This window comes from Mauremys mutica, chromosome 12 (genome assembly GCF_020497125.1).
Source record: "Mauremys mutica isolate MM-2020 ecotype Southern chromosome 12, ASM2049712v1, whole genome shotgun sequence".
NCBI classification, from domain to species: Eukaryota; Metazoa; Chordata; order Testudines; family Geoemydidae; genus Mauremys; species Mauremys mutica.
This window is the reverse complement of record NC_059083.1, coordinates 74,320,680-74,334,784: the sequence shown is the minus strand read 5'-3', so window position 1 is coordinate 74,334,784 and position 14,105 is coordinate 74,320,680. Positions and strand designations below refer to the sequence as shown.

Genomic DNA, 14,105 nt, shown 5'->3' with positions numbered 1-14,105 from the left:
GCAAAAAAGTGCCAAGACACTTCTCAACAAGTGCTTAGAGCCAGACGCTGGTTGCTGTGCACAGCCTGAGTAAGTGGGCTGTGTGCAGGGGATTACATGAAAGTTGGGGGTAAAGGCAAAGAAAAAGGAAGAACAGAATTCACACTGTTGGAGGATCATGCACACACAAACATCCAAGTTCATGACAGTCTCAATGCATAGATTCATAGAGTTTAAGACCAGAAGGGACATCCATATCACAGACCATTAAATTTCACCCAGCTACCCCTTTATTGGGCCTAATAACGTGTGTGTGTGTATATATATACACACACACACACAGATGGGGTTAAGCAGGATGAAAATAGTTATTTTTTAAAAAATTAGTAACAGAAAATTTTTAATTAAAATCAGCTATTTATTTGCATGTTACTAGTTCTTTACTTTCTTCCCATTTCATATAGGCTTAAATTTCTACAGTGGATATTTTGCTTCTTTGACTAGTTTCCTAGTTGTCAATAGAATTTCAGATTTTACTGAAAGATTTTTTCTACAAAAAAAGTTTCACATTTAAAATGATTTACAATGAAAAAGACAAATCTAGGACCTCACTAATATCCTTGCTGTGAGAACAGCACAAATTAATACAAAATTGACAAGCAAATAGCTTCTGCTACATTTGCAACCAACAGTACCTTCTGATTTACTGAACTTCCACGTGTCAAGAAAGCTCCTCCATCAGGGGTTTGCAATTAAGTTAATGGCACTATTCAGGTGAGTAAAATCACAAACCTATTTGCAGGATGATGGCCTTAATTTTCAGTAGTTTGGTTTCTGGTTACAAAACTATAGCCATTTTGTAAAATTCAATTAAAATACCCTACACCACTAATGACATTTACAAAAAAACCCAATAAAACAGCATTTATAATTTCATGCATAACAAATTTTTATCTAATGTTGCAATAGTACAAATTTTCAAGTTATAGTTTTACAAAGTCTCAACTTGACTGATGTCAATATTTAAAAAGCAAGTAATTTAAATAATGATTTATACTGGCTTGATTTAAAATCGCTCCATTCCTCCTCTGTGGATCTGCCAAAGACCATTTGGAACTGTGCTCTGCAGCACACTGTGGGGATTCCATGAGCCCCATCTAGGTCCATTCACTTAATAGTATGAGAGCATTTTCTAAGAATTTAAGTAGCAAATGTAAAAAGTTACCAGAGGCAGGGTTTAATTTTGATCCAAGTTCACGGTCTTCTATTGTTTTAACATCAGATTCCTGGGGTTTATTTGTTTCTCTGTGTGTTACTTTTTCTGTGTCTGCTTGCTTTATGCAGGATACTTGGGTAACTATGCTCTTGGGAGTTTTGGATTTTAATTCAGTCTCTGCATTATCAAATTGTTTTCTTGGTTTTGATTTGTGGTCTTCGGGTCTTTTTCTTTTCTTCTTAGTTTCTTTCTGATTTTCAGAATGGATTTGATCTAGTTCAGAATTTGTAGTTTCATGTTCTTTCATGCATACTAATCAAAAAAGAATAAAATGCATTACATCGTTTCAAAACTTCAAATATACTGACAGTACATTTCTCACGGTTTCCTAAAATTTTAGAAATACTTTAATCACAATGACCCAAAATAAGATTACTGTAGTTTTATTCAGATGATGTTTGTATTTTATATACTTTTTAAAACATTTACATTGTCCTGAAATTTACTTGTTTCTGTGTCATCAGTCGTTTTAGTTATATACATTACTAACCTTGTTTTTTATTTTTGAAAAGTACATGTTCAGTTTGCTTTTTCAGAAACTGGTAAAAAACTTTTCTCACAGGAAACTGTGAGTTAGAAGATCTGATCTCTTCCAACAAATACTTCCTTAGTACTTTGGGAAAAACTGGTCTCTGTCCAGACAACTGCAATAAATATAAAATAAAAAGCCATTCAAAATACCCAAAAGCACTGACCAAATAAACCTACATGAAAAATTTCACTATTAAAGCAGAATTGTTTAACTAGTTTGTTAAGCACAATGACTACATACCCTTTGACATGCTATAACAGGAAGGCGCAAGCTACATTAACCACCTTTGAGTTAAATAAATTAATCACAGACAAATGCCTTAATTAACGCCACAGGATTTTGTAAAAGATCAAAAGCCCTGAAAATGTAAGCCATTTTGATTGACTTAGTTATTATAGCAATAAAAGACTAAAAATACTAACCATAATTAAAGAATTGTTGCCACTAGGTTTTGAATTTAACACTGAGAATTCACCAAGTGAAATAGTGAGTTTTGTGACATCAGTTAGTTCAGTGTTTAGTTCTCTTAGCTTGGTTAGAAGAGGACAGGACGGTGATGTCAACCTCCACACCGCACAACCTATGTAAGAATTAAAACATGGTTAAGAAAAAAAGTACTTAATTCATGAACTCAGCCTCCTAGACCAAGTGAGAAGTAACTGCTATACCCTCAAAGCCAAGCCTATTTAATTTACATTGCAACATCTTCACACCCTTATCAACTTCATGCTCCCACCAGCTAAACAATTCTGCATACCCTCCCATATACTTCCTCCTCCCACCTAGTGATCCTGTGCTCTTCCCACCCCTATTAATACATTCTGGGCTCCTTTAGTTCTTTGCAAGGCTGTCACTTCCTCAGTCCGATCCCCTCAAGGAGAAATTCAGTCATACTCCTTTCTCTTCGAGAGACAACAGCCACTGCCCCAACTACTTTCATTCCTCTCTCTCACTCTCTTAAAAAGAAAGCAGAGCAGCACAATCCCTCATCTCTTAAGGAAAGAGCAAGTAGCTCAGGGATCCCTTTTGCTCCAAGCTTCTTTCAGTGTTAGAGAAGTAGCAGCACCTGGGCTGCTCTGGTTTTTCTTATACCGTTTCCTTTCAGAAAAGAATCAGCTTCTTCCATGTCCCACCTGGCCAAAAGCAAGATTTTTACTCTCTAAGTAGTTTTTTCAAGTCCTATTTTATTATGCATTATATCTTTTAAACATGCTATTTGTCTACTTATGAATGTATATGTTCCATATTACTAAAGTATCTGAGCTCTGTTTTAAAATCTGTATTTGACAAGACTATTTTTAATGCCAATAAACTTATTTAGTTTTGTTACTGCAACACAAAGCAAAAGTAGGAGCTGCCAATTATTCCATCATAGTTATACTAAAAAGCTTGGTCCCTGAACCTTTAATTTTCAACATAGATCTCCTAGAGATCTACTTGAATTTACACAGGCTCACAGACAAAGAAAAACTTACTATCGTCCTTCTGCTGTACATGGACAACTCTCTGAAAACAGCAACTTGCCACAGAGTATGCTTCTAATACCGCTGCTTTCTTTGCAATGTGCCTTTTTAGAGACTCTGGCAAACCACTCATCAAAAATTCACGTTTTGCTTTGAACTGCTCATCGTCTTGAGAATTTTCAGATGTATCTTGGCTTTAAATAAAATAAGTGACAATGAAAAGCAATCAAGCTACCAAGCATGCAGAGTTCACAACAGTGTTTAATATGGATAAAGTTTACTTATCCCTACCAGCAATTTGACTCATTCCAAACTGTGTCAGATATGCAATCCTGAATTAAGTTTAATACCTATGGTACCCATTGTATTAAAAATGAAATTGTTTATATGTTATCGTGAAATTGCACACAACTTCTCTAGGAGAAGGGGGATATGCTAACATAATTATTCTGATTATCACACCTTTGAAGTTTCGCCCTGAGGAGGGGACCCATTGTCTGTCTGATTGCCTATCCATGGTCTCTTCAAAAGGTTCAAAGTGGATTCTCTAGAGACCAACAAACAAAGAAAGTACATAGGGATAAATAACTTGGCGATCAACTGACTCAGGGCTTTTGTTCTGATCCAGCTAAAGGACAGGACCTCTGGTCCATGGTGGGCCCCCATCCTTAGGGAAGGACTGGAAAGACTTCGGCCTACTGAGGCCCCATAAGACTGGGTGCTTGTTCTGGGTAGAGGCTGTGATGAACATGAAACACAAAAAATCCTAGGTGGGATTTGAAGGACTACTTCTGCCAGAGCCTTTGTTTTTATGAGGGGTTGAACTCTGGTAAGCTTATTAACATGCATTTAGTTTCTTTATTGTTTTTAATAAATTTTCTCCACCGTGCTTTTACCTTAAGAATAAAATATGCTTGCTTAGTAAGAACTGTGTGGTAACTTATAACGGTGGGCAATTACACTGTTATTACTCTCTGAAAAGAAGGCAAAAAGAAACCTGCTTGAACACACTGTCTTTTTCTGGGAATAATACACTGAAGGCAGGAAACTGTTCAGCCTGGAGACACCCCTGTCAGATAGGAGATTGGAGAAGACATGTATGCCTGAGAGAGGAAGTGGACAAGGGAGCTGAAACCCTCAGAGTGGGTGCCATTGCTGGACCACTAAGGGCAAATATAGGTACAGTTGCCCTGAACAGTGCCACAGATAATTTACATATTACAATCTCTGCTAAACACTAAGGTTTACTAAGAGTAACAAACCTGAAAATGGAATATACACTAATCTTCCCGGTTCCCACAGTTCTAAGGCATATTTTAAGAAGATATGGTAGATGTGGTATATCTTGACTTTAGTAAGGCTTTTGATACTGTCTCGCATGTCTTTCTCATAAACAAACCAGGGAAATACAACCTAGATGGAGCTACTATAAGGTGGATGCATAACTGGTTGGAAAATTGTTCCCAGAGAGTAATTATCAGTGGTTCACAGACATGCTGGAAGGGCATAACGAGTAGGGTCCCGCAAGGATCAGTTCTGGGTCCAGTTATGTTCAATATCTTCATCAATGACTTAGATAATGGCATAGACAGTACACTTATAAAGTTTGCAGACGATACCAAGCTGGGAGGGGGTGCAAGTGCTTTGGAAGTTAGGATTAAAATTCAAAGTGATCTGAACAAATTGGAGAAATTGTCTGAAGTAAACAGGATGAAATTCAATGAGGACAAATGCAAAGTACTCCACTCAGGAAGGAACAATCAGTTGCACACATACAAAATGGGAAATGACTGCCTAGGAAGGAGTACTATGGAAAGGGATCTGGGGATCATAGTGCATCACAAGCTAAATATGAGTCAACAGTGTAACATTGTTGCAAAAAAAGCAAACATCATTCTGGGATGTATTAGCAGGAGTATTGTAAGCAAGACACAAGACGCAATTCTTCCACTCTACTATGCGCTGATTAGGCCTCAACTGGAGTATTGTGTCCAGTTCTGGATGCCACATTTCAGGAAAGATGTGGACAAATTAGAGAAAGTTCAGAGAAGAGCAACAAAAATGATTAAAGGTCTAGAAAACATGACCTATGACAGAAGATTGAAAAAATTGGGTTTGTTTATACTGGAGAAGAGAAGACAGGGGGGACATGATAACAGTTTTCAAGTACATAAAAGGTTGTTACAAGGAGGAGGGAGAAAAATTGTTCTTCTTAACCTCTGAGGATAGGACAAGAAGCAATGGGCTTAAATTGAAGCAATGGTAGTTTAAGTTGGACACTAAGAAAAACTTCCTAACTATCAGGGTGGTTAAGCACTGAAATAAACTGCCTAGGGAAGTGGTAGAATCTCCATCATTGGGGATTTTTAAGAGCAGGTTAGACAAATACCTGTCAGGGATGGTCTAGATAATACTTAGTCCTGCCTTGAGTGCAGGGAACTGGGCTAGATGACCTCTTGAGGTCCCTTCCAATTCTATGATTCTAAGATGTTTCATATTACAGTCATTATTAACTAAATGCAGGTTTAGATTTTGAGCAACATAAAAAGGACCCAACAACAACAGTACAAAAATCAGCCTGTAACATTTTAATATGTAACATACCAATTGATATTGAAACCCAAAACATTTTTACTACACTTTGATGTGTACTTTAAATATTATGTAACATGATAGGCTTACAAAGAAACCTGGGTATTTCAATATGACCATGAAAGAATTCAATACATTTCTCATAAATCATACACAATTTGTACTGGACTGACCTGCTTTCATCAAAAATTAGGATTGGTTCATCTGCAATGTTTTGAGCTTTTTTGCCCAGGAATGAAGGCGGAACTCTTACTTTTCCTTTAAAAATAAAGCAGATCTGGATTAGTACTAACATCCAAATAATTGCTACAGTTATGTTTTCACCCTAATTTCATCTCCATATTAGATATTTGTGTTATGTATAGCAATATTCCTAAAATCTTAGACACTTTTCTTCATGAAAGACTTATTCTGTAACTTAATTCCCTTTAACTTTCTCGCTCGTGAGACACTGTCAACTTAAAAACTCTGTCTAAAAATATTTTACTTGGCACTGTTAAATATTTTTCTCTAGTTTCACTTTTACCTTGCAAGTCAGACAGTAATTTGTGCATAGTCAGCTTCTCCTTCAGTACGAGCATATAAAAGCATAATGATAAAAACCACATAAATTAGCAGGACGACAAAGAGGAATGGTGGAGTACCAGAAATTATTTTAGTTTCTTTAAATTAGAGATTTCCAAAATTGTTCTACTCTATTTAAAGGACACTGTCAAGAGGACATATACACATAGTTTCTTTGTTGTTAATTATGTATTAGTGTAGCACACAAATCAGAAGTCAAAGTAGGTCTTGGTGTTCAAGATTGGCACTTTATACATTGAAATAAAGATTAAATGTGTTTATTTAAATCCAATTACCGTGTGAGCTCTTAGTAACCTTCACATTTCTAGATTTTTTCCCTAATACATCATTTAAACTTCGAAGTTTCTTTTGCTTTTTCTCCACATTCGGTGTAGAAGCAGTGGTACTACTTGGGCTTGAGTCTAAAATTATTACTGAATCCTGGACAGGAAACAAAAAGAAATTGATAAAAAATGAAATACAACTTCATCCCCAAATTGTTCCTTTTACTGTTTCCAATTGTGAACATTACCAATTAATGATAGGTATTGCTGGAGCTGATAAATTAGACACTGTTGCAAAGCTCGAAAATTGCTCTATGTAATAGTTCTACTTGTGTTTCCTACAAAGGGGTATAAAGAGTAAGTTACAGGAAAAAAAATCAACTCAGGCAGCAAGTACACGAGTGAGCTTTTTTCCTACAAAAAGGAAAAAAGGAACATTGTGAAAGTGGTGTGACTTTAGAACTTTTTTTTCCAAAAACTGCCCATGAGATGTCATTCTGTTTAGGAACAGTTATGCATATAGGTCATATATTTCTGGCCTGCCCCATCCCTTTTGGTTGTAACTACTAAGGATATTTAAGAAACCAAGATCCTGCATCTTCTGGGTAAATGACCAGTTTCCTGTTAAGAAAACTGAGGTTTTTACTTTAAGTAAAAAATGTCAATCAGAACACTATAGTAAGCTATGTCCTGTTAGAGTCTGATTCCACAGCCCATATGGCTGCAGGAATGATCCCTTAATCTTCAGACCCAGCTCATACCAGTTAATAGTGTAAAACCAAAACTATGCTACCACATCATCACCATTCACTTCACATGATCCCATAGAGGAAATATGTACATAGGGTAAGAAATTAAAACTAAATTATTACTTAAATGAGACTATCTAAACTTTAAAAGCAATCTGGATTCTATACTACTCAAAATTTGCAAACTTACTTCATTTTCTTGGAATTTTTTCTTTTCAGCAAGAGCTTGCTGTCGAGACGAGCGTCTTACAGGTGTTGGGGTATCTTCATTAGCCTTTGATCTATTATGTTGTATGGCCTTTGCTTTTTCAATCAATTGTTTAGCTTTGGATATATTTTTAGAAGTACAGCTCATCTATCAACGAAGTACAAAATAACAAAAACGCCTGACCATTTATAGCCATATATTCTACATTTAAATAAAAATCAGTCTACATAAGTTACATCATTCTTAAAGCTCATGTGGCATACAATTTACAAGGAAATAAAATGATTGTGGGAATCACTTTTTTTCCTTAAGGGAAATCTTATTTGGTGCCATCTTACACAAGCACATTATCAGGAGACTCAGATTTGCAGGCCAGAAGGGACCATTGTGATAATCTAATTTGATCTTCTGTATGACAAGGTTGGGCTTTTTATGGGGCAGGCCCCATAGGGTGTTCCCCAAAATAGAGAATATTGGCTAAACTGTGATCATCATGAGGACCATAACTCTTACAAGTCTATTGCTATCACTGGATACCACTTTTACAAAGACACCGCACAAGTTATCAGAGCAGAAGGGAAGGGATTGCCATTAAAGATTTAAAAAAAAAAAAAAAAAAATTAAGTGTGGAGCAGCAGCAGACACTATGGAGCAGACAAGATATAAACAATGAATTAAAAATAATATACTGCCCATGAAAGACACCTGACAGCCATACAAAGAAATTTTGTAATTTATCCATGAAACAAACAAGTAGAGCACAGGCAATAATAATTTAAGCTTTCTTGTACTGCACCCGATATGATCAACCCAGTTCTGGAGGCACTTGAGTCTCTGAATAATCTTTGCTCCTGCTGCTGAAAATGCCAACTAGAATGCCAGGTAGTGCCAAGTCTAAGGTGGCTTGTTTCTGCCATATAACTGTACTACGATATCATTCTGATAAAGATTTCTCAGGTATGTTGTAGAAAGCAGCTTCACATCATCAGGTACTGCATCATCACCACAACTGTATACTGGTTATCTGTCCACCTGAAACCAAATTCAGCCCACCCATGCTGGAGGCGTAAACCTATGAGCCAGAAGTAGGGATGAATGAAACTGGGAGGCCTGGTGGTGACAAAAAGCCCAACCTTGCCTATTTAGAACAAGATGCTGAGTTTTGCAAGGAGGCTATCCCTGGGCCCTGATCAGAGACTCTGTATTTTGTATCAGCCTCTGGTCAGAAGATGCCTTATAATTGAAGCTTCACTCCCTTCCTCAGAGCAGCTAGAGAAGGAGCTTTCTGGCTCTTGATATCCCTGCACAGCCTCCTCAATGATGTTGATATCTCTTCCTGACAGACAACTCTATCTTTCCCTCCTCCCCACAGCCTTCAGTATTTGGGTCTTTTTCCTCTACTTAAGAATTCCAGTGCATGCCTCAGTTGCTACTTATGCTTTTCCCAAGCTACAGCAGGAACCTGACATGATTTTTGACAGTTTTACTGCTGTTCACAGTACCCATTTCATTCAGATGTATCTTGGCAAAGCTAATGCCACTGGACCCATCTTCCTGCAGACAGACATTGCATCTGATTACACTAATCTTCCAAATATGTTTTATTTTTTAAATTTTAGCTTAAGTTCTGTAATAATTCAAGATTTAGGTGCTACACTTATTTACTTTAATGTTCTACAAGTGACTTTTCAAACAAACACATAACAGACTTGATTATTTAAGCTACCTTTATATTTCTTGGAGTAAATTCTTCATTTTCCATTGCTCCAGCTTTATCAGATTTTTTAGATGCATTAATTCGAGTAAACCTCATTCTAAACAAGGAAAAACATCATGAAATTAATTTTTTTTAAAAGGAGGCATCAGTCTACACCCCAGATTCATTGGAATTTAAGACTGACTTATCAACAGATGCAAAAATCCTAATGAATAAAGGAGCTAAATGTATTTTTCCTTTGAGCACAGGCATACACCCAAATGATATTAACATTAATGTCAGAGAGAGAATATTTCCAAGTGTGTCAAGTTACTGTAGTTCATTTATTCTTAAAGCTCTCAGACACAGTTAGAATAGGAACTTTTGCTTCCCTATCCCATTCCACTGATTTAAAAACAAAACCTGGAAAAAAAAAATCAGAATTTTGACTTGGGTAAATATAGGAGGGAATTCTTAGCCATCTGAGGTTACTTAATCTTGCATACCATTTTCTACTCACCTATTGTGATCTGCTTTTCAAAGGATTAGCAGAAGTTGCAACATCTTCCCATATGCCAAAACTCCAAAAATGCTCCAGAATGTAACAATATTATTTCATCTATGGAAGAAATGAATCTCCAGACTTGGACTAAGGACCTGATGCTGCAAAGTTCCAGCTGCAGCATAGGGCTCTACTCGTTCTAAGACCAGTCAAAAGTTCAGTTCTTCCACGTTGCTATTCAACCAGCCTGCCAGTTTGTAGGAAATTTAGGAATGCTTCTCAATCCACTTACCGTCTATATCCTGCCTTTAATGCTGAAATTTATATAAATAAGCAACCATTCTAGTTGATAAAAATTATTTACCAAAGCAAAATATACCAGATATTCTAAAAATGCAAACTTTTACCTTATTGGGCTCTTTGCATCAAAGGGTACTGTAATCACCTCAGCTTTATACATGTTGCTTTTCCTCAAGGATCTATTGCTTGATTTTGGTGTGGAAGCATGTACGGGGCTATCACCTAGTGCATTTTCAGAAACTGTATTACTAATCCTAGCTTTTTCAGGCATAATGTTTTTGAAGGTTTCAATTTTCTTTTGCCTTAGGCTCCTTCTTAATTCATTCTGTTTCAGATGTGATAAGATTCTTATATCATCTAAGGTTTTTTCCTTAATATGAGCATTAGCCCCAGTATTTTCATTATTTCCAATACTATTTGGAACATTTGTTTCTTTAGTCTCCAAAACCTTCTTTCTTTTCTTTTTAAGCATATTAGTTCTCTCCTTAGTAGTACTACTTTTTTCGGTACTACAGTGTGAACATTTGTCAATATAATCCTTTAGTATTTCACTTTCATGTCTTGTATTTGAGGCTGCTTCACTTTCTTCCATTCCCTCATTTTGTTTTGAAGGCTTTTCACTGACTTCCTTCAGTTTTCCAGGTATTTTTTTAACTCCACTTTTTACCGTATCAGATGTTGGTTGTCTAAAAGCTTTCATAAATTGATGTCTTTCTTCTACAGTACATTTTGGCTTCACAGCTTCAGGACCTACAGCTTCTAGTACAGCTAACTCCAATTCTTCCTCCTCTATAACTACATTAGATTTTCTTTTCTGAGTCATTTGTTCAGTCTGTTCAATCTCTAAAACAGATGGACTGCTTTCTCTTTCTATTTCATACCCTTTTTGCTTCAAAAAGATAGAAGCTATTTTCCTAGAAACCTTTTGCTCCTTTAGCAGAGAGGGAGATTTTGGGGGAATGGGATGAATCTGTGCAAGGACAGTTACTGTCCGAAGAGGTAGTTGCTGAGACTCCTCGCCATTTTCAGGGTCACTGGTGCTACCACTTTTGTCTGTTTCACTTGCTATAATAAAATTGTTTAGTGTTGGCATTCTGGTTTCTGGAATTTGATCCACTTTATTTTCTCCTTGACTTTTCAAAAAGTCCTCAAATGACACTGTGACTGTACTATCATTTAACTGTGATGTCTTATCCACATTAACTTCAAGGCTTGAAATACTTACAGTACTCTTACTTTCAATTATTTTAGAAGATGTGATTTGTTTTTTATCTTTTAGTTCCTTTTCATTCAGCTGGTTTTCAGAGGAGGAATTTTCAGACAAATCAGTATCAACTTTGTGCTTTCTTTTCCTTGATTTTATGTAATTTTTTGATACATTTAGTTCCGATCCAGTTTTCTTAGCACCTTTTCTGCAGGTGACACTGTTTGAAGAGTTTTTGCTTTGCTGATTGTCTGCTGCTAATTCTTCTACATGTTTTTGGGCAAGTAAAGCAGAAGCACTGTTATCAATAAAACTTGTATTTAAACACTCTTCCTTTGGTTTCATCACATCTGTACTGTCATTGCTATTAATTTCTATCACACATTGATTCTCAGGTATTTTAATATCTCTTAATTTACTATTTAAATTAACTCTCTTCCCTCTCCTTTTCAGCTTTGAAAAAGATTTTGAAGAAGGTCTCAAAGGTGATTTACAATCTTTACCATCATCAACACACAGCTGGTAAGACTGGTTTATTTTATTTTCTCCAACTCCAATGAGTAAAGCGGTCTTCTCATTTGTAGAAGTCTTTTTAAAATAATCCAATATGTTGTTAGATTTTGGTGGTGACACTTTATCCACTGTTCTTGCTAATGGTGAAAAATATTTTGTAATTGTTTTTATAGGGGGATCTTCCTCTCTTCGTTTCTTGCATGGCTACAAGAAAGAAAAAAATCAACATTAATTTTAACAATGAGTAACAGTTACTTAGATTAATGAGGTATATAAGGTGATAACACTGAACAGTACATTGCCAAACTATTTAACAGGATAAAAAAAAAATCAAGTCTCTCTCTAAGGAAAGCTCATATGCTGGTGTATTTCAACAGATGTTTCAACTATAGATAAAGCTATCCAGCAAGTTGGGTAGGGAAGCTCCCTTGAAATTCACTCTGCAGAGTAGACCCCTGCACCTCTGCACAGCCACAAGGACTTCAGTGAGACTTTGCACAGAGGTCTGCCTGCATGAAGTTAATTGCATGATCAGGGCCTAAAACAGCTCTGAAAAGATCCTGGACTACCTTAGTTAAGGAAGCCTATCTTCAAGAAAAATGATCTATGACTACGTTTTTCAGGGCAGTGACCAAAGTGCACCTTTGTACAGCACCTAGTCCAACCTGATATTGATTAGGGCCTAAAGGCATTATTGAAATGCAAATATTAATATTAAAATATGTCTCAAGGAAAAGAAACTACATTCTAATTTTTTTCAAGAAATAGAAAATAATCTGTTACATCTTTCTTCGATATATGACCCGTACCACTTATCTGTCAGACTATCACTGAACCAACTTCAAGGTACGAATGTCATTATTTTGTAATAAATTGTTATGCTTCTTGCATTTGCCTATGAATTTGATAGTAAGGGATGGTCTACACTCAGTTCTTGTACTACTCTATACTGGTTGGAAACCAGTATAATTAAAGTGGTACAACCCCTTAGAGTGGATGCAGATGTACTAGTATAAAGATCTTTATACCAGTACAAATTATTATCATAAAATTAGGGGCATAAACTATACTAGAATAAGGAACCATCTTTATACCAGTATAACTGTTTCTATAGTAAGTGTACAAATGATCTATTTCAGTAAAAATCAACCACATTCATAACAGCTAAAATATTGTGGATAGATGAGGCCTTAAATATCAACAACAGGCTACACTACACTACAGTTTTTGTTGTAGGAGATAAATTGAGTGGACTCCTTCAGCCTTCAGGGAATCCACAAACATTATGAATAAAAAGACTGAGCCATAACTTCGGTAGCATTAGTGACATATACATTCAAGATAACAGTTGTTATTTGACATTTACCACTGGGATGCTGGGTTGATGGGATGCAACAGGACAACATTTTCATGTTGAATCTTCATGTCTTAGCTCATTAATATTTAGTATTGAGGGAAGTTTTACAAAGAGTAAAACAACAACAACCACCCCACAGTAACTCCTGATGCTACATCAGCATGAAACATACACCCCCACAGAACCAGGACATCTGTAAAGTGCAATCCCATACCACGGGCAACCCACAATGCTGCATTGTGAAGCTGCTCCACAGCACCACATCAGAGCCCCTGAACCTTTTTAGAAGGCAATACCAAACCATCACTTATTAGTCTTACCAGAGTGCCTAGGAGCCCCAGTCATGGCCCAGGAGCCTGCTGCGCTAGGTGCAGTACAGCAAGACCGTCCCTGCCCCATCACATCACTGCCCTGTTCCACCACATTATCCCCATCAGCCCCCCCAGTAACATGTCCCTCACCTCGCTGCACCCCAGCTCCTTGCTTAAGCCCCAGGACGAGGCCCCACAGCCCCTGACTTAGAAGACCCCCTTCACAGCACCACAACAGCAGGACCAGGACTCCCGACCCGAGCCCGCCACCACCTCCTGCAGTTCAACGCCAGAGCCCCCGCAGGCGCCAGGAACCCCACCCCAAAGCACGTCCCTCCCACAGCCGGACCCCAGCTCCCGAGTCCCGTGGGGCGGGTGTCTCACCGGGGCGTCACTGTCCTTCCCCGGGGCAGAAGGAGCCGCCGCGGCCATGGTCACTCTCCCCATCATCCCCCCCCCGCGGCAGGGGGGAAGCAGGATCCCTCAGTCCCAGGGAGACCCCTGCCCCAGAGCCATGGGGCAAGAGCGCCCGGCCCGGCCGAAGCCGCCTGACAGGAATTAACGCGCGACGGAAG

At 37.5% G+C, this 14,105-nt stretch overlaps 1 protein-coding gene across 1 annotated transcript in view; it reads right to left on the bottom strand.

Moving 5' to 3' along the window:
* The window catches only part of ATAD5 (ATPase family AAA domain containing 5), a 28,447-nt gene extending 14,485 nt beyond the window's left edge, over window positions 1–13,962 (bottom strand). The window contains exons 1-10 of the mRNA XM_044984441.1: window positions 13,915–13,962; window positions 10,253–12,066; window positions 9,374–9,461; window positions 7,630–7,794; window positions 6,703–6,847; window positions 6,016–6,100; window positions 3,263–3,444; window positions 2,210–2,367; window positions 1,746–1,899; window positions 1,205–1,507 (exon numbers count right to left, since the gene is read on the bottom strand). Coding sequence (XP_044840376.1) covers window positions 1,205–1,507; window positions 1,746–1,899; window positions 2,210–2,367; window positions 3,263–3,444; window positions 6,016–6,100; window positions 6,703–6,847; window positions 7,630–7,794; window positions 9,374–9,461; window positions 10,253–12,066; window positions 13,915–13,962 — 3,142 coding nt within the window. The remainder of the gene's footprint in view (window positions 1–1,204; window positions 1,508–1,745; window positions 1,900–2,209; window positions 2,368–3,262; window positions 3,445–6,015; window positions 6,101–6,702; window positions 6,848–7,629; window positions 7,795–9,373; window positions 9,462–10,252; window positions 12,067–13,914) is intronic.
* Window positions 13,963–14,105: the final 143 nt, after the last annotated feature.